The sequence below is a fragment of the Lissotriton helveticus genome, chromosome 1_1 (assembly GCF_964261635.1).
Source record: "Lissotriton helveticus chromosome 1_1, aLisHel1.1, whole genome shotgun sequence".
In the NCBI taxonomy this organism is placed as follows: Eukaryota; Metazoa; Chordata; class Amphibia; order Caudata; family Salamandridae; genus Lissotriton; species Lissotriton helveticus.
In genome coordinates, this window is record NC_136057.1 from 1,812,199,805 (window position 1) to 1,812,225,093 (window position 25,289).

General features: G+C 45.5%; 1 protein-coding gene across 1 annotated transcript in view; it reads right to left on the reverse strand.

Moving 5' to 3' along the window:
* Nucleotides 1–24,867, reverse strand: part of ABCA4 (ATP binding cassette subfamily A member 4) — a 1,114,059-nt gene extending 1,089,192 nt beyond the window's left edge. Inside the window, exons 1-3 of the mRNA XM_078650330.1 lie at nucleotides 24,856–24,867; nucleotides 23,852–23,945; nucleotides 22,036–22,177 (exon numbers count right to left, since the gene is read on the reverse strand). Coding sequence (XP_078506456.1) covers nucleotides 22,036–22,177; nucleotides 23,852–23,945; nucleotides 24,856–24,867 — 248 coding nt within the window. The remainder of the gene's footprint in view (nucleotides 1–22,035; nucleotides 22,178–23,851; nucleotides 23,946–24,855) is intronic.
* Nucleotides 24,868–25,289: the final 422 nt, after the last annotated feature.

The following is a 25,289-nucleotide window of genomic DNA, read 5'->3' on the forward strand; positions in this document are numbered from 1 at the left end:
TCTGATCACCACCTTGGACCTGGCTTTTCTGCTTAACCCTGGTTCTGACCCATTCTTGGGGAGAGGTCAGATCTGAGTCAATCAGGTGCTGGTGCAACAACTGGGTCTGACAATTGTTAAGTATTTGCTCTCTCATGATCAAATTATTCAATCCTATATAGTCCTTAACTTTACTTCCCAGCAACCAGCCTTCCAGAGCCTTAGTGGCACAATCAACAAAATCAGCCCAGTCCTGAGTCTGTGTCTTCTGGGTATCTCTGAACATCAACCTGTACTGTTCAGTGGTTAGGCCAAACCCATCAATCAGAGCACTCTTCAGGACAGTGTAATTGTTAGCATCATCATCACTAACTGTGAGAAGCTTGTCTCTTCCTTTTTCTGAAAAGGAGAGCCACAAGATTGCTGCCCACTGACTTTGGGGTACCTGCTGTACTTTGCAGGCCCTCTCCAAAGCAGTTATCCATTTGTGGATATCATCCCCAACTTTGTAGGGGGGCACAATCTTACTCAGGTGTCTATTGTCATAGGACCTGTCTTTATCCTTAGGGATATTGCTGCCATCAGTGGAATATAATCACTCAACTTTTGCTCCCTTGCTAAAGCAAGTTTTGCTTGGGCTAGGGCAAGTTCTTCCCTCTCTATTCTGAGTTGGACTTCCCTCATCCTTGCCTGGTGTTCTCTCCTTTGAGGGGAAGTCATCCCCCTCTGAGAACCTCTTGAGGCATTGGAGTGGAGAGAGTCACCTGAGTGAGATCTTTCCCTCCTATACCTCTGGTTAAGTCTACTGACAGGTCTGTAAGCGGCTAGCCCCTCTCCAGCCCCATGTAGGCTTAGGTTAGCCTGGCTACGTCTCCTAACTTGGACCTAACCTTGGCTGCCCTCCCCATCTTCAGAGTCTTCTGCCTCCACATCATCCTCATTATCTATAATAGTAGGATCAGTGATATCCTCTACTGAGGGCAGGACCTCATCTGCATTGCCTGTAAGACCTGAGCTAGAGGCCTTATGAGCATCATCACCTTCTAGGATTTCTATCAGGTGCTGAAGGGTAGGGTTAGAACCTTGTTTCAACCTCCTTGTGGTACACAAGTGTCTCAGCTCTTGGAAGTTGAGTATTTTATATCTGGATGGTGCCCTTAGAGGGTCACTCTCCACAGGCAGAGGCACACTTGGCTCACCTGTGGCAGACATGATCTAGTGAAGTGTGGTGTGTGCACCTACCTACACTAAGTGTTTCCTACTAAACCGCTCTAGGAGTTGTGTCAGGGTGTGCTAGGCCCTTTGGTCTACAACAACTAAGTTCAGTAGAACTTAAGTATTCTAAGTCTTGTTATATGTACCTATGGTACCTAATGTGATCTTTCAAATGATATCTCAAAGATTACAATTGGTAAAACAACAGCAAGCTCAAATCCCAACCGCTGCACACCAATGTGAGAAGTTGGCCTGGTTTATGATGTTCACTATTCTAGTGAGCACCTTGCACCAGTCCAAACAACCCTTATGGTGATAGTTGTAAAGTCAACCTTATAGTCCAGCTATCCTAGTGGTAGAATGGACAAAGCAGTCTTATGCTAAACTCAAGAGGGCATGTGAAGCCAGCTGTTTTACCATATGTAACCCCTTTAATACCAAGTGAAAGGACACCTCACAGGTTGTATATCAAAATATATATGTATTTATTTCTAACACAATCCTCTGAACTCTTTATGAGGTCAGAGGCACAAGCACATAACAAGATACTCAATTATAATACAATAAGTTGCACAAAATACAGTAATGCCCTAGGGGCACTTCGAACCATATACTAAAATAGTGGTATAAGAACCACGTCACGAACAATGGATAGGCCTAGGGCCTGGAGAATCGCTGGGGCTACGCTGTACTAACAAAGGATAGGGAGCAGGAGGCCCACGGGATGCGCGTGCAGTGTCTTTACACGCACGCAAGTTACCATAGATTTAGAATGGGAACAAAAGAATTGGAAACTAGTTCTTTTAGGACACTTCCGGATGGACTAGGGAAAAGTTACTTGAAACTAGGACACTAGGATAGTCAATACCCACAGGAGTACCGAAATACTCGCGTTACCTCACCCACAGGAAGCGGGTGCATAGGTGTCAAAGAGTGTCGGGTTTCGTCGCGGATGGAGCCTTGGAGACAGATGCTGCAGGCGACCAGGAGAGATGTGTCCGGGTGGATCCAAGGGCGGATCGAGGATGAAGAGTACCTGAAAGCAGAGGGAACAGAGTCTGGGTCACTAGCCAGTGACCAGGAAGGAACCAGGCGATGTTGCGAAGCAATCAGGTGATGTCGTGAAGCTTGTCTCTGCAGCCACGTGCACCAGGAGGTGTCGACGATGACCAGGAGCTGGATATGGACTGTCCCTCGAAGGCTCTCGCTGTCAGCGGCATCGGCTTCCGGATTGGAGTCAACAAGCATTGGCAAAGCAACCCACGCAGGAATCAAAGATGGCTTCTTGATCAGACCAGCAAGGTCTGATGGGCTTCTCCTTTTCAGGGAAGCAGGGGCCAGTCTGGAGCAACCAGACCAGTGGTGTAAATCAAAGGGTTCGTCGTCACAGAGGCCACTAGCCAACGGGCAAGTGACCGGACAGACGCGTTGAGCAGGGAAATGCAGAAGGACCCAACGCAGAATTCGTGGAGTGTGGAGGGCTGATCTGCGGTGCAGTTGGTGCTCGGGGCTGGGGCTTCTCAATCCCCAATGCACAACTTCGAGGGTGCCTCAGAAGTTGCACGGAAAGCAATTTGCTGGCTTTCCAAGATGGCCGGTCCCACGTCTCTCGTCGCCTCCACGGGTCTCAGCTCTGCTGTGACTGTGGATCGGGCTGTTGGAAGTCTGGGAGTGCAGGTCTTGTGAGGCTCTGTGCTCGGGCTCTAGCGGGAGCGGGAGCATCGACAAAGCAAACCGTTGATCGCTTGATGGTGCCTGCTTGCACAGGGTGGTCACTCCTTGACCACAAGGGAGATTCTTCAGTCTTCTATGTCGAGTAGAATGTCGAAGGTCCAGAGTTTCGTTTCAAGTTTCAGTCAGGATAAATCTAAAGTCTTGGGACTCAGCTCCTACCTATATACCAAATTTAGGGGCTGGGTTACCTGCTAGGTCCCTCCTATGGGTGGGACCCAGGAAGGGGGTGATTATGTCAGATAGCAGGTCACAGCGCCTGCCTAGACTACAATTCCCATCATCGCAGGGCTCAAAACTACTGTTCCCAGAATCCCCGGCGGGAACACAGGATATCACGGGGCGGAGCCTGACAATCAGGGCTCGTGATTCTGTGTTGACGGAGGTAGCGGCTGCTCCTCTGTGTCCAGGAGAAATCCTTTGGTGCTTCGTTATTCCTGCCCTGAAGTCTCAGACTTGCCCGGTATTTGAGTAACGCGCTGGCTAGCGCGTCTTCTGTGCTGGGATCTCTCCGTGTCCTCTTGCCTCGCGGCTGCGAGGAAAACCTTACTTCATTCTTGTTTTTTGTTGTGCTAGGGCATACGCGCTGTGACAGTAACAGCGGTGTTGTTTCATCGTACATTTTTGGGGATTAACAAGTGGCGGAGTGTAGGGGGGGATGAGGACCTCCGCACTACCGTCACGAAGTCAGTGACGTGGTACTGGCTTAGACCACTTTTGGAATTATAAGTACCAAAGCGGATGACGGTAGTGAAGGAACTACGTCATGCCGTGTTTGGGGTTGACCTTTGGGTAACTGCATCGAGCTGGAGACTGTTACGCTATACATAACAAAGGAGGATTACAGCGCATACAAAGAGGTTCTCCTTGTTTTTCTGTTGGCACGGGCGTGCTGCAAAATCCTTGGTATTAATTTTGATTCATTAAGGAACTATGTTCTCCAGAGTTAGCCGAGTATTGGCTATGGGGTATGTTACTAGCGTTAACTAATGATTCAGGCAGGTGGTGTGTTATGCCTTATGTCTTATACGTTCTCTTATGATTATACAGGACAGAAGGAAGGCTGGAAACACAGCAGTGTGGTGTATATGCACAGTTCTCTACAGGTGAATCCACGGGTTGGGGTTTAGTGAGAATTATATGAGTGTAGGGTTAAGAATCATATTAAACCATGTACTTTTGTCTTCCAGTTTCTTTATCCCTGCTGCCCCTTCCTTCTCCTCTTTATTCTTTCGGGTTTTTCCCCTTTTGGGGTTTTTTCCCTCACCATATCGTCTGAACACCCTGTGTTTGTACTTCAGGGCGTTCGGAGGGTCCGGAGGTGGAGCATTGTTGCTGCATGCGGATCCTGCGGAGTGTGATCCTGACAGAATCACGAGCCTAAGAATTTCACTCTGCCCGGTCCGCATGTAGAGACAATGGCGTCTATGGAGGATGTGTTGCACGCCTTGGTTTTGGTGCAGCAGGAGTTGGCCTCCTCTAAAGCAGAGACCGCTGCTTTACGGGAAAAGGTGGAACGGTTGAGTGGAAATCCTTTTAATGCTTCAGCCCCATCCTCTAACGTCCAGGTCACTGTGCCTCCACCCATTCCGCTGGCTACTCCTGAGAGGTTCTCAGGGGATTCCCGCAAGGTGCATGTGTTTATGACTCAAGTCCTCATGCATTTTTCATGTAAACCTTCTTCTTTCCCCACCAACCATTCGAGAGTGGCTTTTTTGATTTCATATCTGGTGGGAGATGCTGCAGATTGGGCGGTACCTTTGGTTAAACGTGACGATGCTATTCTATCAGATTGGACAGCATTTAAGTCTGAATTCGAGAGGGTTTTTGACCGAAGAGCTACGACTTTCAGTGCTGATCGGGAGCTGTTAGCATTAAGACAAGGCAGAGGAGAATTAATTACGTATTTAACTGCATTCAATAGATTAGTGGCCGAAGCAGAATGGCCGGAGGAAAAAAAAATGTCCCTCTTCTATCAGGGGTTACAAGATGATTTAAAAGACGTAGTGGCCCAGGTTGATCCTCAGCCTACTTCTTTTGTTGACATGGTGAATTTGGTGTTACGGTTGGATAGTCGTTTGTCTGACAGAGGGAGTAACAGGAGAAGATGGGAAAGAGGGTTTTATGGTGGTGAAAGAAACCAGCGTAAGGCAACTGGGGGAATCGAAAACCCTCCTGAACCAATGGAGATAGGTGCGCTCAGAGCACCTTTGTCAAGAGAAGAGAGGGAAGCAAGAAGAGTACAGGGCTTATGCATGTACTGTGGGAAGAAGGGGCATTACGTTCGGGAATGCCCTTCTAAACCCAAGTCTTCAGGGAATGTCAGTAGGTTTAAAAAGGTTGCTGTATCTAAGACAGGACAGGAAGGTGGGCAGAAGGAGGATAACCCGCCTAGTGCAGAAGGGAGGCATGAGTGGAAACTCACATCCTTGTCCTCTCTGGGTGGCGAGGAAACGGAGCCGCACTTGGTGATTGTAATGACGCTAGAATACGAACTAGAAAGAAATCAGGTAATGGTGATGTTAGATTCTGGTGCGACTGGTAATTTTGTGGATGAAGGATTGGTGAGATGTTTAGCTTTGCCTCGGGTCTCTAGGGAGAATCCTGAGGAAGTGTTAGCGGTTGATGGGCAGCCTTTAACATCAGGTCAGATTACTGAAAGAACCGGCGAGTTGGGATTGTCAATAGTGTTACAAGGCTATGTGCACTCTGAGGTTTTGTCTCTGAACATCATCGCTGCCCCCCAGTACGAAGTCATTTTGGGTATGCCTTGGCTACGGAAACACAACCCTGTGGTGGATTGGCAGTCGAAAACGTTTCAGTTTTTACCAGAGCATTGTAAGGATCATTTAACGCCATGTATGTCTGCCAATGTCACGGTGTTAGCCCCCCCTTTTTTGGCAGCCACAGCTGTGGAAAAAAATGTTCGACTACCTGTTGAGTACCTGGCCTATAGTGATGTGTCAAGCGAGGCAAAGGCAGAAACTCTACCCCCTCACAGGGAATACGATTGCCGTATTGATTTGGTGGATGGGGCTACGATACCATCTTGTAGAGTATATGCTTTGTCTGTACCCAAGACCACTCATTTGAAAGAGTACATAGAGCACTATTCTAGTTTGGGGTTCATCCGACCCTCCCGCTCTCCAGCTGCCTCTCCTCTTTTTTTCATAGCAAAGGCCAATGGGGACTTGAGAGCGTGTGTAGACTATCGCGTCTTGAACAAGAATACCATCCGTAACCGTTACCCTCTTCCCCTCATCTCGGTTTTGCTTGATCAGGTGAGGGAGGCTAATATCTATACGCGTTTGGACCTACGTTGGGCGTATCACCTGGTCAGAGTGAGAGAGGGGGATGAATGGAAGACGGCGTTCAAGACGCGATTTGGTCTGTACGAGTATCTGGTGATGCCTTTTGGGCTTTGTAATGCTCCTGCAGCATTTCAGTTTTTTATAAACGATGTTCTGAAAGAATACGTGGATCAATTTGTTGTGATGTACATAGATGACATCCTAATTTACTCACAAGACGTATCCTGCCATAAAAAACATGTCTGCATGGTTTTGGATAAACTAAGGGAACATAGTTTATATGTGAAACTGAGTAAATGTGAGTTTGGGGTACAAGAGGTGGAATTTCTGGGGGTGAACCTTAGTCCGAGCGGACTACAGATGTCAGAAAGAAAGGTACAGGCGGTAAGAGATTGGCCAGCCCCAAAGAATGTGAGGGAGGTGCAGAGCTTCTTGGGGTTCGCCAATTATTATCGTCGGTTCATCTCACATTTTTCCCTGACTGCTGTCCCTATCACCAGGTTGTTAAGAAAAGGGAAGTCTTTTGTGTGGACAGGGGAGGCCGAGGAAGCGTTTCAAGCTCTGAAAAAAGCTTTCATCACAGCACCTGTGTTGGCACATCCTGTTTTGGAACATCCATTCATAGTAGAGGCAGATGCTTCAGATGAGGCCATAGGGGCTGTTCTGTCCCAGAGGGATGCACTCAAGGGCCAGCTCCATCCTGTTGCTTACCTGTCAAGGAAGTTGAGCTCGGCTGAGGTCAACTATTCAATTGCAGAGAAAGAACTCTTGGCCATAAAAAAGGCTTTTCAGGAGTGGAGGCCTTACCTGTGGGGGGCTTGTCAGGCTGTGACGGTGTATACCGATCATAGGAATCTTCAATACATGTCCTCCGCTAGACATCTGACGCAAAGGCAAATGCGGTGGATGTTGTTCTTTTCCGAGTACAACTTTGTGGTAACCTATCGTCCTGGCTCAGAGAACAGGAAGGCGGATGCCCTTTCCAGACAGGAGATTCCAATGAAACAGCGTGAGGAGGAGCAATCCATCATCCCTTCAACTAAGGTGGTGTGTGTGATTAGGGCCGAGAAGTTTCTGGATAACATCAAGGGCTCCAGGTCTTTGGGGTCTTGGGTTCAATGGGCGGCGGCCAAACCAGGTCGGAAGGTGAGACAGGGCTTGCCCTTCCAGGGGGAGTGTTTATTTCTGCCTACTGAGGAGATACGAAAGAAAGCCTTCAGTTGGTGTCACGAAGCTCCCGCGGCTGGACATCCTGGGGTTACCAAGACAGTGAGTCTGCTTAGGAGACATTTCTGGTGGGAGTCTTTGGCTAGAGACGCAAACCAGTGGGTAGTGAGGTGTGATACCTGCGCCAGAGCAAAAGGGGAAAACACCAAAAAGAAAGGTCTGTTGATGCCTATGCCCACACCTGACCGGCCATGGCAGAACATAAGTTTAGACTTCAACACGGGCCTACCTTCTGACCAGGGAAAAACTGCAGTGCTGGTGGTAGTGGACAACCTGACGAAGATAGGACATTTCATACCGTGTGTGAACCTTCCGACTGCTAGTCAAACAGCTCAGTTACTGGCCTCTCAAGTTATACGTTTGCATGGCATTCCAAGAGTCATCGTGTCTGATAGGGGGCCACAATTCATCGCTCGTTTTTGGCGTATGTGGTGCAAGGCATTGGGTATAGAGTCAGCACTCTCTACCAGCTTCCATCCTCAAACAGATGGACAAACAGAACGGCTGAACCAGACCTTAAAAAAGTATTTGCGCTGCTACTCCAAGGAAGCACACGAATCCTGGGTGGAACTTTTGTGGATGGTGCAGTTGGCGTACAACAATGCCTGGCACAGTTCCATAGGCATGTCTCCATTCAAAGCCAACTTTGGTTACGATGCTAACTCTTTGCCGATCACTATCCCTGCTGACTTGAGTAACCAGCCCTCTGTTAGGGAGCATGTACAGATCTTAAGGAGAGTGCATAAAGACGTGCAAAAACATTTGCTAAAGGCAAAAGAGGTGTACAAACGGTGGGAGGACAGGCATCGAGCACCCGGTCCTCAGTTCCAAGTAGGGGATAAGGTGTGGCTCTCGACCAGGTACATTCGTTTCAAGTTGAGGAGCATATTCCATCCGCGTTTCATTGGGCCCTACCCTGTAGTGCGTCGCATCAACCCTGTTGCGTACAAGCTGAAGTTGCCTGCAGCATTGAGAATCCATCCTGTATTCCATGTGCAGTTGCTAAAGAAAGCCCTTACATCGCGCAGAACGGCGCCTCCTGCCATCGCCGGTGATGGGAACCTGGAGTATGAGGTGAGGTCTATCCGTGACTCCAAGTTCCGCAGGGGGGAGCTATGGTATTTGGTCTTGTGGAAGGGTTACGGTTCCGAGGAGGATTCGTGGGAACCCGTGCGTAACATCAATGCTCCTAGGGCTGTTCGGTCCTTCCATTCCAGGTTTCCTGCAAAGCCGGGGCCTAGGAGGCGCCTGGGAGGAGGGCGTACTGTCAGATAGCAGGTCACAGCGCCTGCCTAGACTACGATTCCCATCATCGCAGGGCTCAAAACGACTGTTCCCAGAATCCCCGGCGGGAACACAGGATATCACGGGGCGGAGCCTGACAATCAGGGCTCGTGATTCTGTGTTGACGGAGGTAGCGGCTGCTCCTCTGTGTCCAGGAGAAATCCTTTGGTGCTTCGTTATTCCTGCCCTGAAGTCTCAGACTTGCCCGGTATTTGAGTAACGCGCTGGCTAGCGCGTCTTCTGTGTTGGGATCTCTCCGTGTCCTCTTGCCTCGCGGCTGCGAGGAAAACCTTACTTCATTCTTGTTTTTTGTTGTGCTAGGGCATACGCGCTGTGACAGTAACAGCGGTGTTGTTTCATCGTACATTTTTGGGGATTAACAAGTGGCGGAGTGTAGGGGGGGATGAGGACCTCCGCACTACCGTCACGAAGTCAGTGACGTGGTACTGGCTTAGACCACTTTTGGAATTATAAGTACCAAAGCGGATGATGGTAGTGAAGGAACTACGTCATGCCGTGTTTGGGGTTGACCTTTGGGTAACTGCATCGAGCTGGAGACTGTTACGCTATACATAACAAAGGAGGATTACAGCGTATACAAAGAGGTTCTCCTTGTTTTTCTGTTGGCACGGGCGTGCTGCAAAATCCTTGGTTTTAATTTTGATTCATTAAGGAACTATGTTCTCCAGAGTTAGCCGAGTATTGGCTATGGGGTATGTTACTAGCGTTAACTAATGATTCAGGCAGGTGGTGTGTTATGCCTTATGTCTTATACGTTCTCTTATGATTATACAGGACAGAAGGAAGGCTGGAAACACAGCAGTGTGGTGTATATGCATAGTTCTCTACAGGTGAATCCAAGGGTTGGGGTTTAGTGAGAATTATATGAGTGTAAGGTTAAGAATCATATTAACCCTTGTACTTTTGTCTTCCAGTTTCTTTATCCCTGCTGCCCCTTCCTTCTCCTCTTTATTCTTTCGGGTTTTTCCCCATTTGGGGTTTTTTCCCTCACCGTATCGTCTGAACACCCTGTGTTTGTACTTCAGGGTGTTCGGAGGGTCCGGAGGTGGAGCATTGTTGCTGCATGCGGATCCTGCGGAGTGTGATCCTGACAGATTACACCCCTTTCCCTTTATCCAGTTTCGCGCCAGAGCTGGGGCTGGAGTGCCCCAGCACCGGTTTGAACTGGACTATGCATGGAACACCTTGTGTGCCCCAGGCAGTGTCTCATTTCATTCAGCCCTCCCTGCCCCAATACACTATAGCCTGTCTGGGGTGGTGCTAGCACCTCCCAAGACAGGAAACCTATTGTCCAAGCCTCCCTCGCTGGAAGGACTCCCAGCAGCAGGAGGTCAGACTTGTGTCTGTGGCAGCAGCATCCATTTTGTGATGCTGAAGCTCTGATTAACTCTAACCGAGATTAGTAGGAACAACATGTCTTCTCCCTCTAGAAGGGTGGAATGCTACCCCCGTCGCCAGAACTGATGAGGGGGTAGTATTACAAAGTGTATGACACCTTACACGACATGTAGCCAAACCAAAGTTAGCAAAAACCGCGAGGATTCTAATGCACTTAAGAGTATATGGTATGGCTATATCATAGAACAGCTATAAGGACATGGTTCCGAAAGCTGCAGACAGGCTCAGCTCATGCTAGAGCACCATCTCACATAAAACCAAGCACTCTGCCCTCAGGATTGTTAAGGCCTGCCATAGGAGTGACTTATAGGTAAATATGTGTCTATATATAATGGTAGGTATAGGAATACTACACCTAAGCAAGGGGTGATTACACGACCTTGCCCCAGCTGAGTGATCAGCCAGTTGTGTCAGTTTGGATGGCCAGCCAGGGGTGGCAAAAGATATGCTGCAGCCCCTGGTAGGCCTTGGGTGCACCTATGCCCTGGGTACCTATAGTACACTGTACAGGGACTCACAAGAGTGACCCAAATCCCTAAAGTACATGGTGTGTAATTTAGAGAGAAAACAACAGGGCTGTAGGTCTGATTAGCAGGCCCACAGCCACATTAAGTCGAAAACCAGTGAAGCAAAAAGCAAAAAATGGGGTGACCATAGGAAAGCAGACCCTACTCTCCTACAGCCCATTCCAAAGCATCAGCAGTAGCAGCCTGCATGACACGAAGGCAAGGGTTCAGGAGGAGAAAGGGTGCCCCATCCCATGGTATAAAGGGTGGCAAAGGATTTTGGGGACTCTTTTGGACATGGTGAAGTAGCAGAAGGCACCACCATGAGTATGCTATAGCCACTGGTAGAGATTCATAGATGGTAGGGTCAGCGATATGGTGGGGCAGGAGGCCCAAAGTGGGGTAAGGAACAGGCAATGCAGCGAGCGAGGAATTATAGAGGAGCTGTCAGGCATGGCATCGGACAAAGGACATGTATGTGCTGGCTGTGATGGCGACAGGTCAGAAAAAAGGATCATTGGCATCAGTAGTGAGCAGACTAGGAGTTGAGAGCTTTGCTGGGTTGAGAGTCACAGAGAGGTGCAGAAGTTGGAGAAAAGGCGAAGAGAGAGTCACAGCTTCGGGTGTAGCAAAAAGAAATGGAAGGGCCAAAGTGACACATGTCTATGTGACTGAGAGATGAATGAAGGGATGCAGGTGGCAAAAGGCATAGGTAGTCAGTGCCCCCAAGGACAGACATAAAAGACTCCAAAAGTGAGTATGGGGACAGCTGGAGATTGGAGTGTGAGATGGAAGGGAGTAGGAGGGAAGAACGGTATGGCAAGAGCAAAAGGGGATATTGCTGAGACACGGGCTATGAAGCAACAATGGAGAAGTTCCACCAAATATTGTGCATTTCTTTAAAAAGAAAGGGGTGAAGGGTCAAAGGATGGAAGTAGGCCGGAGATTGGGTCACGAGCAGGTGAGGGTGAATGACGAAGATTCGAACGTACAGGGCAGTGGGAACAAGTCTGGTGTGAGTGATGGTGATGTGACGCAAAGAGGTGACAACGGGCACGAGTGAGTGGATGACAAAGACAAAAGAACAGCCAGACAGCGGAGGGCGGACGAGAGGGAAAAAGAGAAGGTTGGAGTGGAACCTTTGATGAACATTCCGTACAAGGAACAGCAGCGCACTTGTGCAGCCACTTGCTGCCCAGTACAAAAGAAATAATCTGGGTGGTGGAATACCTGTGCATATTCAAGTTCCTGGACAGGGCATTTCACAGCGAAGAGGTGTCTAAATTGAAGGAAAAGGAACTGTCAAGGAGACCCGGGGCATCCATCAGTATCGAAACGTGAATGGCAGCATTTACAATGTACGGTAGCATAGTGTGAGAAAGAGTCCCGGAGTGTAGTGTTTCGTTGTTCAAATACGTGGAACTGATGAGGTCATTTCACAACAGATTTGGAGGTTTGGCCTGGCTTTGATATGAGAAGTTTAGAGCTAGGAGGCGACTAAGCCCAGGAAAATGCTTGGACAAGGTAGATGATGAACTGTGGCTTCAGTACACGATGCAGACCAGGCCCATTCCTGATGTTCACGTGGCAAGTGCATAGCCCTTGCCCCAACCCCCTCCGAGGGGTGGTGGGGACCCAAGGAAAGGTGAATGAACATGGAGCCTTTCGGAGCTACAATAAGGGGGCACACTACAACAGGTCTTTACCCCAATTTCACCATGAATGTTTAGGATGAAGCAACAAGGGGGTTATGGATAAGGGCCAATAAGCCAATTAAGATAGAGGTGGTTACCGAGTATCCAAATATGCCAACAGTGGCAGTGATAAAGGGAAGTTTTACAGACACCTTCTACATACTATAAATTTAGCCCATGGATGAGGTGTTGGGCCAACAACTTAAAGCCAACAAATGGGGTTGAAGGTATAGTGGGGGGAAAACTGGAGAAGATTGGGATGGGTAGAATGGTGTGTCCATTCCAGGACTTACCATTACCCAATCTGATGTCACCCTATTTGGATGACTTCCTGTTTGTTGGCAGGGCAGGGAGCAGTGGAGAGTGTGCAAGGCTGATGGCAGCGATGCAGCATGTAGCCAGTGAGTTGGGGATCCCATTATCAGGAGGAAAACTACGGGTCCTGCTTCAACCGTTACATTCCTGGGTATCGAACTGGACTCAGTGGTCATGGACTCCAGATGGCTCAGGGACAGACTAGCAACATTGCAAGATGTCGGCAATGGACAAATGTGAGCTGAGGAAAGTAAAGAAAGTTTCGGGACACCTGAACTTTTCCGGCAGGATGGTTCCACGGACAGAGTCTTCAGAAAACAGTTGGCTTTGTATACGAAAGAAGCCGCCAAACCCTATCACAGTGTACAGTTCATGGACGGAGCCTTGTACAGATTTTTGTATGAGTAAAATGAGATGCTAATGAGGTGCGGCCCTGAACAGTATGAATGGGACATCAGGATTTGCTTGGGTGCTTCAGATGCTGAAGAATTGCACAGTGCTGGAACAGACGAGGTGTGCAGAATAGTTAATGGCAGATTGAAGGCGAGAAATCACAGCATAGCGTTCTTGGAATTTTTTCCAGTACTGTTGGCAGTGAAGCTGTTGGAGGGGAGGTTGGCAAAAAGAAGAGTGCTGTCCACGATTGATAACAAGGTTGTGGTATGCGTGATCAATAAGATGACAGCATGTGGCCAATGGTTGTTATGGCTCCTGAAAGAACTAGTGATGAAATGCCTGAGGGGGAAGGTTATGTTCTGAGAACGACACATATCATGGTTGGATAATGTGATTGCAGATGCTCGGTCTCGATTACAGTGTTTGAAGTTCCGTGGGTTGGCGCCAAGAGCTGAACCTTGTGGAGAGTAAGTAGTGGCAAAGCTGTGGGAACTAGGAAGATAAGGAGACGTTTGGCAGGACAATCACTGGCGGCACCCACAAGGAAAGCACATTAGCAGGTATGGATGGACTATATGCAAAGAGGAGCAAAAAAGAAGAGGGACAGGGAGAGCATGGAGCAGTGAAAGGAGATGTAGTGCAATTTGAATATGACAATGGTTGCGAGAGCATTGTTCCCAGTAACAATATCTGGGAAGTTAGCAGGCATGTTTTTACGAGAAATGTTTTTGGGGTCATAAGCCGTAAGGAGGAGAATTTGTGTAGCGGATACTGTAGCAGTGTGTCTGGGAGCACGCAAAGAGGCAATGTTGTAGCCAGCAATTGCAATGGGAGGATGGCAAGGTAGCAGTAGTGTGGAAGGGAATTGGGGAGATGAAATGGGGCAATTGCTGCTGATGTTGTGAAATTTGAAAGGGAGCAGTCCCATGTTGGGCTTAGTTGTGGTGCACTTCGGGGAGAACAATCTGGTGCAGCTGCCTGGGCTAGAACTTCTCAAATTGATGAAACAATATGCTGGTACAGGAATGGTAGGGGGGTATTGTAAAATTGATTATTTATAAGTATATTAAAACGAGGAATCAAATGATTTAAGATTAAGTGGGTTTAATAAAACCTCATCCCTTGAACAGCCAACAGTAACTGACAAGGTGAGAATCTTCAGACAAGCATATTCTCAGAACTTAGAATGTGGATAGAACATTGAACATTAAAGGGGAAGAGGCAAACATCACACATCTCCCTCTTATACAAAAAAGAAAACAAGAACATCAGATCTCTTTCTTATACACGATAAATCAATTAAACACAAAAGAGATAACAGAAGGCAGATCCTAAAGTAGAGCTCAAACTTAAATATAATCTTTCAAGTACAATGGTGCTTTCCGTGCTCTTAGACTTCTCCTGGAAGGAAACGTAGACCTGTGAGAAGGAGAATTAGTGTTTAAACGAGTACCAAAACACTGATAATCATCAAGGGGAGAAACTTCCGGATTGACAACAACTATCCGACTCTTATTCCAGATTCTTCCATCATCAGTTTTGACAGCATTTCTAAAAATCTTGACAACAGACCTAATGTCAGTGTACTTGGACCAAGGTTTACGTCCTACCGGGGTCTTTACTTTTACTAGATCACCCACCTTGACCTCACAAGAAGATACACGTTTTCTGAGATCAAAATTAATTTTTCTAGCATCTTGTTTATGAATTTCTTTCGTTCTCCAATCACTAATATCATTATGAACAAGACCCTTGTTAAGACTCATCCACCCAGGACACAATAACGTGTTGGGAACCCTCCCTTTGAATAGTTCAAATGGAGACCTGCCAGTTGTAGAGTGGGGAGCAAAACGATAAACATTAATCCTGTCCTGTAAAGTGGACTTCCAATCTAACCCAGAGGAACGAGCAAGCTGTATAGACTCTTTCAGAGTCCTATTAACTCTCTCCACAGCACCATTTGTTTCAGGATGATAAAGAGAACATCTCTTATGGTTAATACCACACTTCTTTAGATAATCAGTAAATATAGAGGAACAAAATTGGGGACCATTATCAGATAGCAGACTGTTGGGAAAACTTTCCTTAATTAAAATTGACTCTAAAAATTTGATAACTGAATTAGATGTGATATCCCTGACTGCAGAGACCTCAATCCATCTTGAGTATAAATCAATTAGAACAAAAAGATAAGGGGTATCAGAAACTCCAGAGAGAGGACCAAGAATGTCAATTGCAACCTCATCCCATGGATGAGCAGGTAACGCTCTCTTCACCATTGGCATTTGTCTTGTCTTTAAAATTTTGTCACTAGAGCAGCATTCAGGACATTCACGGACTAATCTCTCTATTTCTAAATCCATACCAGGCCACCAGAATTGCATGCGAAGAAATTCTTTAGTCTTAACTATGCCCAAATGACCACAATGAGCATGTGACAGTAACTTATTTCTTAGGGAATAAGGAGGAACCAACTTAGTTCCTCGGGTTAACAGACCATCACTCACCGATAACTCATCAGCAACCAACAACCAAGGCTTGTTTAAACGAGAATTATTCTTCAAAGAAAGAATAACTTTTGAAATTTCTTCATCCTTTTCTAACTCAGATCTCCATTCAGACTCAGTGGTGGCACCGTCAGTCACCTCACACACATTTACAATTTCTTCTGAATCATACACTTCATCTTGTTCTGAATTTTCATGGTCAACCAACCTAGATAAGCAATCTGCTGACTTATTCGCAATTCCAGGAATATATTCTACTTCAAAGTCAAATTCTTGCAAGGAAACAATCCATCTTCTAATCCTAGAAGAGATTGCGTCTAGACCCTTTTTTGAAAAAACTTCTTTTAACGGTTTATGGTCAGATAGAACACAGATTCTTGTCCCCCAGATCAAATTTTTTAACTTTCTTAAAGCCCACAAAATTGCTAAAGACTCTTTCTCAATTACAGAGTAATTCAGCTCTGATCCCCTGAGACAACGCGAAGAACAACATATCAAAGAATCTTTCCCATTTTTCTTTTGTACCAAGACCGCCCCAAGTCCTTTGTCACTTGCGTCAGTGAACAACATGGTAGGCAGACCAGGAACAAAAGCATGAAGTGATGGTGCTTTATTCAATTCTTTCTTTAAGTTCAAAAACTCTGATTTGCAATCAGATGACCAATTAAAAACAGAATTTTTTACTATTAATTTCCTTAAGTTATGTGTTTTCTCTGCAAAATTAAAAATGAATTTCCCGTAAAACTCCACCATACCTAAAAAAGAAAGAAGTTCTTCTTTACAAGTGGGTTCCTTCACCTTATCAATGGTCTCCACTAATTCCATTTTTGGGAAAATCCCATTACATGTGATACGATGTCCTAGATAATTAACCTCTTGTACACCAAATTTGCATTTCTCCCTTTTTAATGTCATGCCAGCACTTTCTAACCTTTTCAAGACCATAGAAACTCGAGTATCATGTTCATCAGCACTGCCACCATATATTAATAGATCATCTTGGTAGCACTTTACACCAATTAGTCCTCTCAAAATTCTTGACATGATCCTCTGAAATACTGAGGCCGCAGAAACTAGGCCAAACGGCATTCTTTTGAACTTAAAGGTACCCATCGGTGTAATAAAGGCAGTTAAGTCCTGGCATGAATCATCTAATTCTACCTGGTGGTAGGCAGAAGCGAGATCAAGGGTAGTAAAATATCTCGCTCCTTCTAAAGTGGAAATCATTTCATCAATATTGGGAAGTGGGAACCTATCGACTACCACCTCCTTATTTAATGACCTCAAATCAATGCAAAGACGAATATCTCCTGTGGATTTCTTCGCTATGACAACAGGAGCGAGCCATTCTGTGGCTTCAACTGGAACAATGATGTTGTTATTAATAAGTTTATCCAACTCATCTTGTACTTTAGTCTGTTCAGAGAGAGGTATTCTCCTAACTTTAGCTATGACCGGGATTGCATTCTCTTTCAATCTAATTAAATGTTTATACCCTCGTAAACATCCTAGTTCATTTTTAAATACATTTGGAAATTTCTTTGCTAAAGCAACAGATAAATTTACATTACTTGTAGTACTAAGGGAATCAGATATTTCTTGAATTTGAACTTGAGGAGAAGCATTGGGATCAAGTGTGACACCCAACTGTCGTTGATGTAACCAACCCAATAATGCATCTCCTCTTTTAGAAATATACACTTTTCCCACAATTTTACGAGAACCTAGTTCAATTTCAGCCAAAAAGTAACCCAACATAGAGATTGGTTTTTCACTATATCCTAAAGGAACAATATCACATTTAAACATTTTTACATTTCCTGCAAATAGATTATTAAACATTTCCTCATCAATTATAGTTATTTTAGAGCACGAGTCAAATTTTAAGTTTATCATGTTATTCTCTACTTTGACCAGAAATGAGGGATGATCTGACTCACCATCATTCACTTCAAAACAAATTGATCTTACATGAGGTTGTGACCATCTTCTCCTTGGATTATCATTGCCTTGTGGCTTTGATCTGCAAAATTTAGCATAGTGACCCCTTTTATTACATATATTACAAGTTGTTTTCAGGGCAGGACAAATAGGAGAATTAGCTAAATGATTAATTTGACCACATCTAAAACAAGAGAATCTAATATTCGAAGAGTTCATTTGTCTATATATTCTTTCATCGGGATTTGACCCATCAGTTTTTTTAACTTGACAAATCGTTTCATCAATTTTTACTTCTTCTTTAGAGTCAGCAACAGAGGATTTATCTTTCTCCTTTTTTAGTTCTCCAACACATTTCGTCATGTGTTCGACCTGTTTAGCAATTTCAAGTACCTCTTCAAGAGGTGGTTCGTCTTTTAACCAAAGTTCCTGTCTTATATCATCATGAGCACACCTTAGGACAAATTGATCACGAATCCTCTCATCAAGAGATTGGCCAAAATTGCATGAGGAAGCAAGTTTCCTTAAAGATGAAACATAGTCTTCGACGGACTCATCTTTCTTTTGCTCTCTGAGGCCAAAATGGTACCTTTCCATTATGGTACTGAGTCTAGGTAAGTAATGTCTATCTAGCTGTACTATAGCAATCTCATATTCATTTAGATTCCTTTGTTCCGCAGCTGTAAGGTCAGGTAAATGCTCGAGAACATCTTGTCCTTCTCCTCCTAGGCAATGTAATAAAAGTGAGTGTTTTCTCTCAGCACTGAGATTTGTTCCACAAACTCTCGCATAGTTTGCAAACATTTTTTTCCACTTTTTCCATTTTATGTTCGGTTCACCAGGACTGACTAGAAAGAACGCTGGTTGAGTAACATTTTGCATTTTGCGTACTTATATAATTTAATTTCCAGGTAAGTCTCAGTCTTTTATTTATTATATACTCTAGTTTGTTGTTCAAGTGTTGTTTGTTCTTTTACCTATTATAACATACTAATTCACGTTTTAATAAGCCAATCTAGTGAATGGAATACTTCAATAATAGGCTTATTTTTCTTTATAAAGACAAACACTGTTTATATGCTGTATTTATTCAAAGCGTTTATTCAGCTGTGTAGAAACGCTGCACCAAAGACTGTTCAGGCACTGTGCTTTCAATGCGTTTATTCAGATGTGTAGAAACGCTATGCCAAAGACTGTTCAGACGCTGCTCTCCAATGCGCAATGACTGTTCAGACGCTGCTCTCCAATGCGCTTATTGTGACGCTGCTTTCCACTGCGCTTATTGTGACGTGTAGGAATGCCACGTTCTAGTAGAAATGAATGGCTTCGCGCTGGAACGCAACGCTGTTGTGGTAATGAAACGCAGCGCACGTCAGCGTCTGACGTTTATGTGCGCAGAAGAATGACAAGTGTAGCGCGAGGCAAGTCTAGCGCGAGCAAAGCCAAGGAATATCAAATAAATAGTTTATCTCTTCATTATATCGGTCCCAATATAAACCTTTGGGCTATTATTGTTAGATATAGTCCTCCCGCTCTCCTCACCGCATTAGTGTGGAATAAAAAAAACAGCCGCTGGGAAGTCGACGCTTCTCTTTTGTTGTTCTGCCGCTGGAGGAGAAAACGAGGTAATTTCTTTTGTTATGTTGCTCAGGTTGAGGTGTCCAATCGTCCAATCGTCGCCAGTGTAAAATTGATTATTTATAAGTATATTAAAACGAGGAATCAAATGATTTAAGATTAAGTGGGTTTAATAAAACCTCATCCCTTGAACAGCCAACAGTAACTGACAAGGTGAGAATCTTCAGACAAGCATATTCTCAGAACTTAGAATGTGGATAGAACATTGAGCATTAAAGGGGAAGAGGCAAACATTACAGGTATGATGTAGATGAAGCTGTTACCTAGATATATATGGAGGGGAGCAAGGAAGCCAACAGCAATCAATACGGCAAGGAATTAGGTGAACAGCAAGACGGATGGCGGCTTTTGCAAGTCAAAAAACACGAGAGCAGGGACAGACTGGCAAATATGGCAATCAGGCAGTGTCCCATGGGCTGCTTTAACAGATCATTGGGTGGGCAGTTTTTTTTTAGCATTTGTGAGTCTGTTTTATGGCCAGGTGGGTTGGTTTTTACTGTTGATAAACCTGATATAACCACTTTTTTAGCTATCTGATCGCTAAAGGGGGCAACTTTTATTTTGGTGCCCGGGCCTATTTTTTGTCCCACTCCAACCCTGCATGAGAGTGGTGAAAGCATAGCCCATAAGATCATTATGTTATTTAGACCAGGTGTCGTTTATTTTGGGAGCAGAATTATCTGAAGATGACGATTGAAGCAGTAGAGAAATGAAAGTAAAGAAGATGTAAATATCATGGAGAGAGGGACAGGAAGATGAACTACGGGTAGAGTGTTTTTCTGGTGTTGGAAAGGAGAGCTCAGATCCAGACAGGGAATAAGATGGCAAGTTTAAGATGAAAAGGTAGAGAGATATATTAGGCAGTGGCATAGACCTTGAGCCGCCCGTGGTGGTCCCAGCGCTTGCTGCCCGTGGCGGCCACGTGCAAGAGCCGGGGGTTGGGGTGATGGCGATTCCTGCCTTTGCCACCCCACGACGCGACAGCTGCAGGTAAGACCTGTGCCGCCCCCCCCACAACCCCCCTTGCTACGCCATTGATTTTAGGAATAGGAGGGTGGTTGTGCCTGGGCTGGCATAGGCAGGCGGAAGAAGAAGAGGAAGAAGTTGCAAGTCTGAAAAGGCAAGCAAGTTTTTATTTGTTGTATTTAAAATATGTTACACTGCAGGGCGAGGGCAGACTCAGTGGTGGGTGATTTTGGAGGTGGGGGATGAGGTTAGAAGATATAGTTAGCAAACACAACATAGTTAGACCAGATGTAAGGATTTTTAGAGCATGCAGCTAAGACGAAGAGTGTATATTAAGAGCTCTGCTTGCTTCCAAAAAGCAGCCTTTTCCGCAAGCACAAGAGCGTAATAAGTGGTCCTTCCCCAAGGAAACAGCACAAAACTACTTCATTTAGTATTACAAAAGGCTAAGACTGTTTTCAGCTAAATACATGCCATTTAAGTAATAGGTTAGCAATTGCTCACTGTTTGTTTATCCAATTCATAAAATGTGTTTTCTCAATTTAAATTATTTGCCATATTACGTGGGCCACTTGCACCCACTCTTAACTTTGCACATAAAAACTGCAACACAATGGACAGACCCGACCCCTCAGACTATCAGAAATTCAGAACGACCACTTAAACAGTTTCTTACTAGATCCGCTTGTGGTTCACGGGTTTTTGCACATTTACTGAATCCTGCAGAGAAAATTGCTTTTGATTCCAGATGAATCTTGAGTCTCTTATTTCTCTGCTGTGTTCTGTTAAGCTCTGTTATATTATGTTACGCTATGTTATGTTGCATTTAGGTAAGAGGTTGTGACTGCCCCTGCATAGTGGGTGGGCTGGCCTGGAAGGAATGTAATGTTTGCAGAAGAGAGGAGAAGAGAGGTGTGGGGATCCACTTTCGGACAGGGGGATAAAGGCATAATACTAAATTGCATTGCCGCACTTGGCAATACTTAGGGGCCAGATGTGCGACTGATTTTGGCAGGTACAAACGGGAAATCGTCCTATTTAGGACAGCTAAAAAGGGTTGTAGAATGTGCCAAACCTATTTTGTGAGTCAGTGACCTGCTACCGACTCCCAAAATAGGTTATGCGAGTCACTTTCAGGAAGGTACGTGCCTAGGGAGTCCCTTCCTAATAACAAGTCGCAGGGGGGTGTGAGATGTAAGACTGTTTTGAGACGGCAAATGCGGTTGCAAAACAATCTCTTTTACCACCAATTTCGAATTGGTGGTAGGCCAGTCGCGAATGGTAAGGGGTCCCCAGAGGACTCCTTCCCCTTTGTGATTGCCAGCAAAAATATTTTTTAAGAGCAGGCAGGTGTCTGTCGGACCACTGCCTGCTCTTAAAAAATGAGAGTGAAGTTTAATTTTTATTTTTTAAAAGCATCTCATTTACCTTTGAGGAAAACAGGCTGAATTAAAAAAAAACTGCTTTATTGAAAAAACCGTCACAGACATGGTGGTCTGCTGATCCCATCAGGCCACCATCCCAATGGGTCGCAAAATGCGACCGCCTTTGCGAGTCACAAAAAATGCAAATTGCAAGTCGTAAACACTGAGGGTCGCAGATCTGCCCCTCACATTCCTGAACCTGCCAACTCACAAACCTAACTGCATGAATCACAACCCGTCTCTGAACACGACTGCGCTTAAACGCTGTTAATCCGCTACCACACAACTTCCCTAAACACCTGGTTGCATTGCATTATGGTCTACTACCCCTGACCAGAGAAAGACAGAAAGCAGATCTAACCATATCTAGCCAGAATTTTGACTTATCACACAGTGGAGGTCTGCAGCAAGCATGTAAATCAAGGGGCCATTTTTCCAGCTTAATAAAGGTGCATGGGAGTCATTCAGTTAGCTTCACTTACATGGAATTATTGTAGTTCGACACAACACCGGGCGACTCTCCGGGGGTTGAGCTTCGGAAGCAGGGATTGTTCATGTTGCAGAAAATCCCCTGTAGCCATGGCAGCATGCCCGCAGAGGGCATCGCCTTATTTGGAAAATGACCTGCAAGGGGGTGAAAAATATTTGTCATTAAATTTACTCAGAAGGTACTTAGAAGTGAAGAGGTACATTGATACTAATAGGAAAGCAAACTGTAACGTTGGAAGCCTTCTTGGCATTTCTTTTTACACATAACTGGGTTTCCAATTTTGGCTGCCATAAATGTATAATTAAGAAAAATGTGTCTTTATAGGGTCACAAAATTTCGGTCAAGCAAAAACCGAACAAAGAGGGGTTGGGATGCTGTTATGGTCCAAACAAAAGGAAGTACTTGATCTCTTCTGTCCCCCATTCCAGAGAGCATGTAGCATGGCTGCTCTGTTGGCAGCTCGCCTGCGAGCTTCTTGCTCAATAGACTGTGTGTTACTTAGCGTCAAGGGGGCATTATATGGGCCTTCCCATGCAACCACCCATGCTTTTTGACGCAAAACTCTATTTACGAAAAATTAGAGACAGGGTTTTGCCTAAAAAATTAGCGCCATTTGAAAGCAGGTTTTAAAAGGAGAAATATTTTTCATTTCTCTTTTTTTTCTGAGTTTGCATGTGTTGTGAACTGTAAAGCACATGTACAAAGTAGGAAAAGTCTTAAAAGTTTACATAAGCAAGGTATTTTGTACTGGAGGGTACCCTTCCAGTACAAAACCTAAGCTAGACTCACGCACACACCCTTGCACTATGACGCACAGCTGTGTGTGTGGCACTTGGCAGCAGAATTCTGGGCTGGCTCTAAGGAGAGGGGCGGAGAGAGCCATAGCGGTAGATGCGGTGCTGTCCTGCTCTGTCCTCACGCAACGCAGCACAGCATTTTTTGCTGCTGCACTGCATTGTGTGAGAATTCAGCAAATCTGGCCTGAGTGGCAGGTAATTGCAGGAACGGTTGTATTACTCCCTACTTCCTGGAGGGCAGTGATAATGGTACAATATACATATGTGTTAAATCACGACTGCCTGAATCCAACAGGAAGGGAGGACAACAGGTAGTTCTATTAAACCTCACTATGTGTATGTTTTTGTAAATTATAAAAAGAGATCTATAAAAATATAAAATCATATGCTGATCCAGCGGAGTCTCCTTTGCTAAGGCGGAGGAACGACGACCCATTGCTCTCAGAGCAGCTCAGAAAGGAAAAATAAAATGATAACTCAATGTTATTTTCATTTTATTTTTCGGTATTGGCTTAGGTGAGGGGCAGGGCGTAGCTGGGTGGGGCTGGGCTGGTCAGAGCAGGGGTAGGATTGGTGTGCACTCTCTAAGTGCGCATGACGGTTTGGCTGGCCGTCCGTGGCCAGCCAAACAGTCATGTGCACTTAACATTTTCTCCTCCCGGCTACATTGCACAGCCTGGGTGGAGAACATGCACAGGCTACGAGTCTCTGTCTGGGTGCCGGAATCCTGGCACTCAGACCAGTCACGATGATGCTGTCATGATGATGACAGCAGCGTTGTGATTGGCTAGGGGAGTCTGGGAGCCTGTGTGCTTCCTGCTTCGTCATAAGAAGGACGGAGGAGCGGCAGCAGGACCCAGATATGTTCAAATGCTTTTTATTTTTATTCCTCTCCCCCACCTGCCTCACCAACCCCGTTCAGTAGCAGCCGCCACTGCGCTCAACTTTATTTTGCATTTGCCTGCAATGATTAAACAGTATGTCTGTAGGTCCAAAATAAACCGTACTTACATTCATGCTGGCCGTAGAGTGGGTTAGCGTTGCGCAGCCAGACCAGCACTAGGAAGAGCGACAAGGGCCAGGCAAGCTCCACAAACAAGCGTAGCTGGAAAAGAAAGTGCAGCAGGTTAAATATACCAAAGGAGTCAATTACTGAACAACAGTTCTGGTTTTGATGGTATTCTAGGAGGAACACCCTCCCAAATCAGAGGGCAGAGCTGAGAACTAAGGGCAGGATTGGGGAGCAGGAAATGGGCAATTCCAGTTGGATGCATTGTAGTGGGACAGGGTTCATTCAAATCCATCGGCCAGATAAGAAGCAGGGGACCAGATGCCTTTGAGGTTCACAGGGAGAGCCGAACGTGTGGGTTCTCAGGGCTCGGATGTACTTCAGGTGATTCTGTTCAAGCAGGAGGTGAGGTAGAAGGGGGTTCCAAGTCCTAGTCTAGCTTCACTATATGATAAACGTATTATAGCATTGAATGTCCTTCCACACCATGCGGTGTGGGGGGGGGGGGTCCTTCATAGAGTTTTATCTTGTTATTTTAACAACAGCGCTTTGCATTTGGGTCACATACATGGTAATGCTTAGAATGTGAAAAGTGCAACTACAAGTTCCAGCATGCAAAGTGCTATTGGCTGAGAGATGCTACACGTGACAAGTCGCCCCTTTAGAGTTCTGGGCGGAAACTTCTACCAAACACATCCTTGTTTTACTTCAGGGTTTACACCACGGTAATACCGTTATCACATCATTTAAAATATTTCGGTGTTACCAAAGGCTGGAAAAGCAGGCATTAAATAATTTAAATCAAACCTCTGAATAACATTTCTTCTGAATTTTACAATTTCTCATTGACAGTCGTGTTGCGCTTGCTCATACCTATTTTTGATATTTAAATGTTGTTTCGACCTGTGCAGCGCTTCGAACCACGCCGCCTTCAAGCGACCTTGCTATCTCCATGGATGTATTATTACGTGCCAAGCTGGCCTGTAAGTTTTCAGGATTTTCTCACATCAAAAAACATAGTCGCGCGACAGACAGACCAAACCATTTACACAAAATGGCCACAAACATTGTCCAAGAGGGAACATATTTTATTTTCATGCTAGCGCTGACAGGGCGCTTATTGCTTAGTGGGCGATGGTTTATATCTTGTGGCCGAGAACTCACGGGGGGCTGAAAAGAACAACTGCGCCATTACCGGGTTGGCTGCCTCCGAAAATCAATAACATGAACTCATGGGCGGTCAGCTTAGTGCTGCGCCCCATTAATGTTTGTGCGGTGACCCACCGCGACCGTTAATCGCTGAGTTACTGCCCGGGGGCTGTGTCGCCAAACGGCAGGATTAACCTGACATTTTCTGGGTTTTAGTCACACCAGGCAATGGGGCAGGGGGAGGGGGTATGATGTATAGTCGGGAGGGGAGTAAAAGAAGGGCTTGGGAAA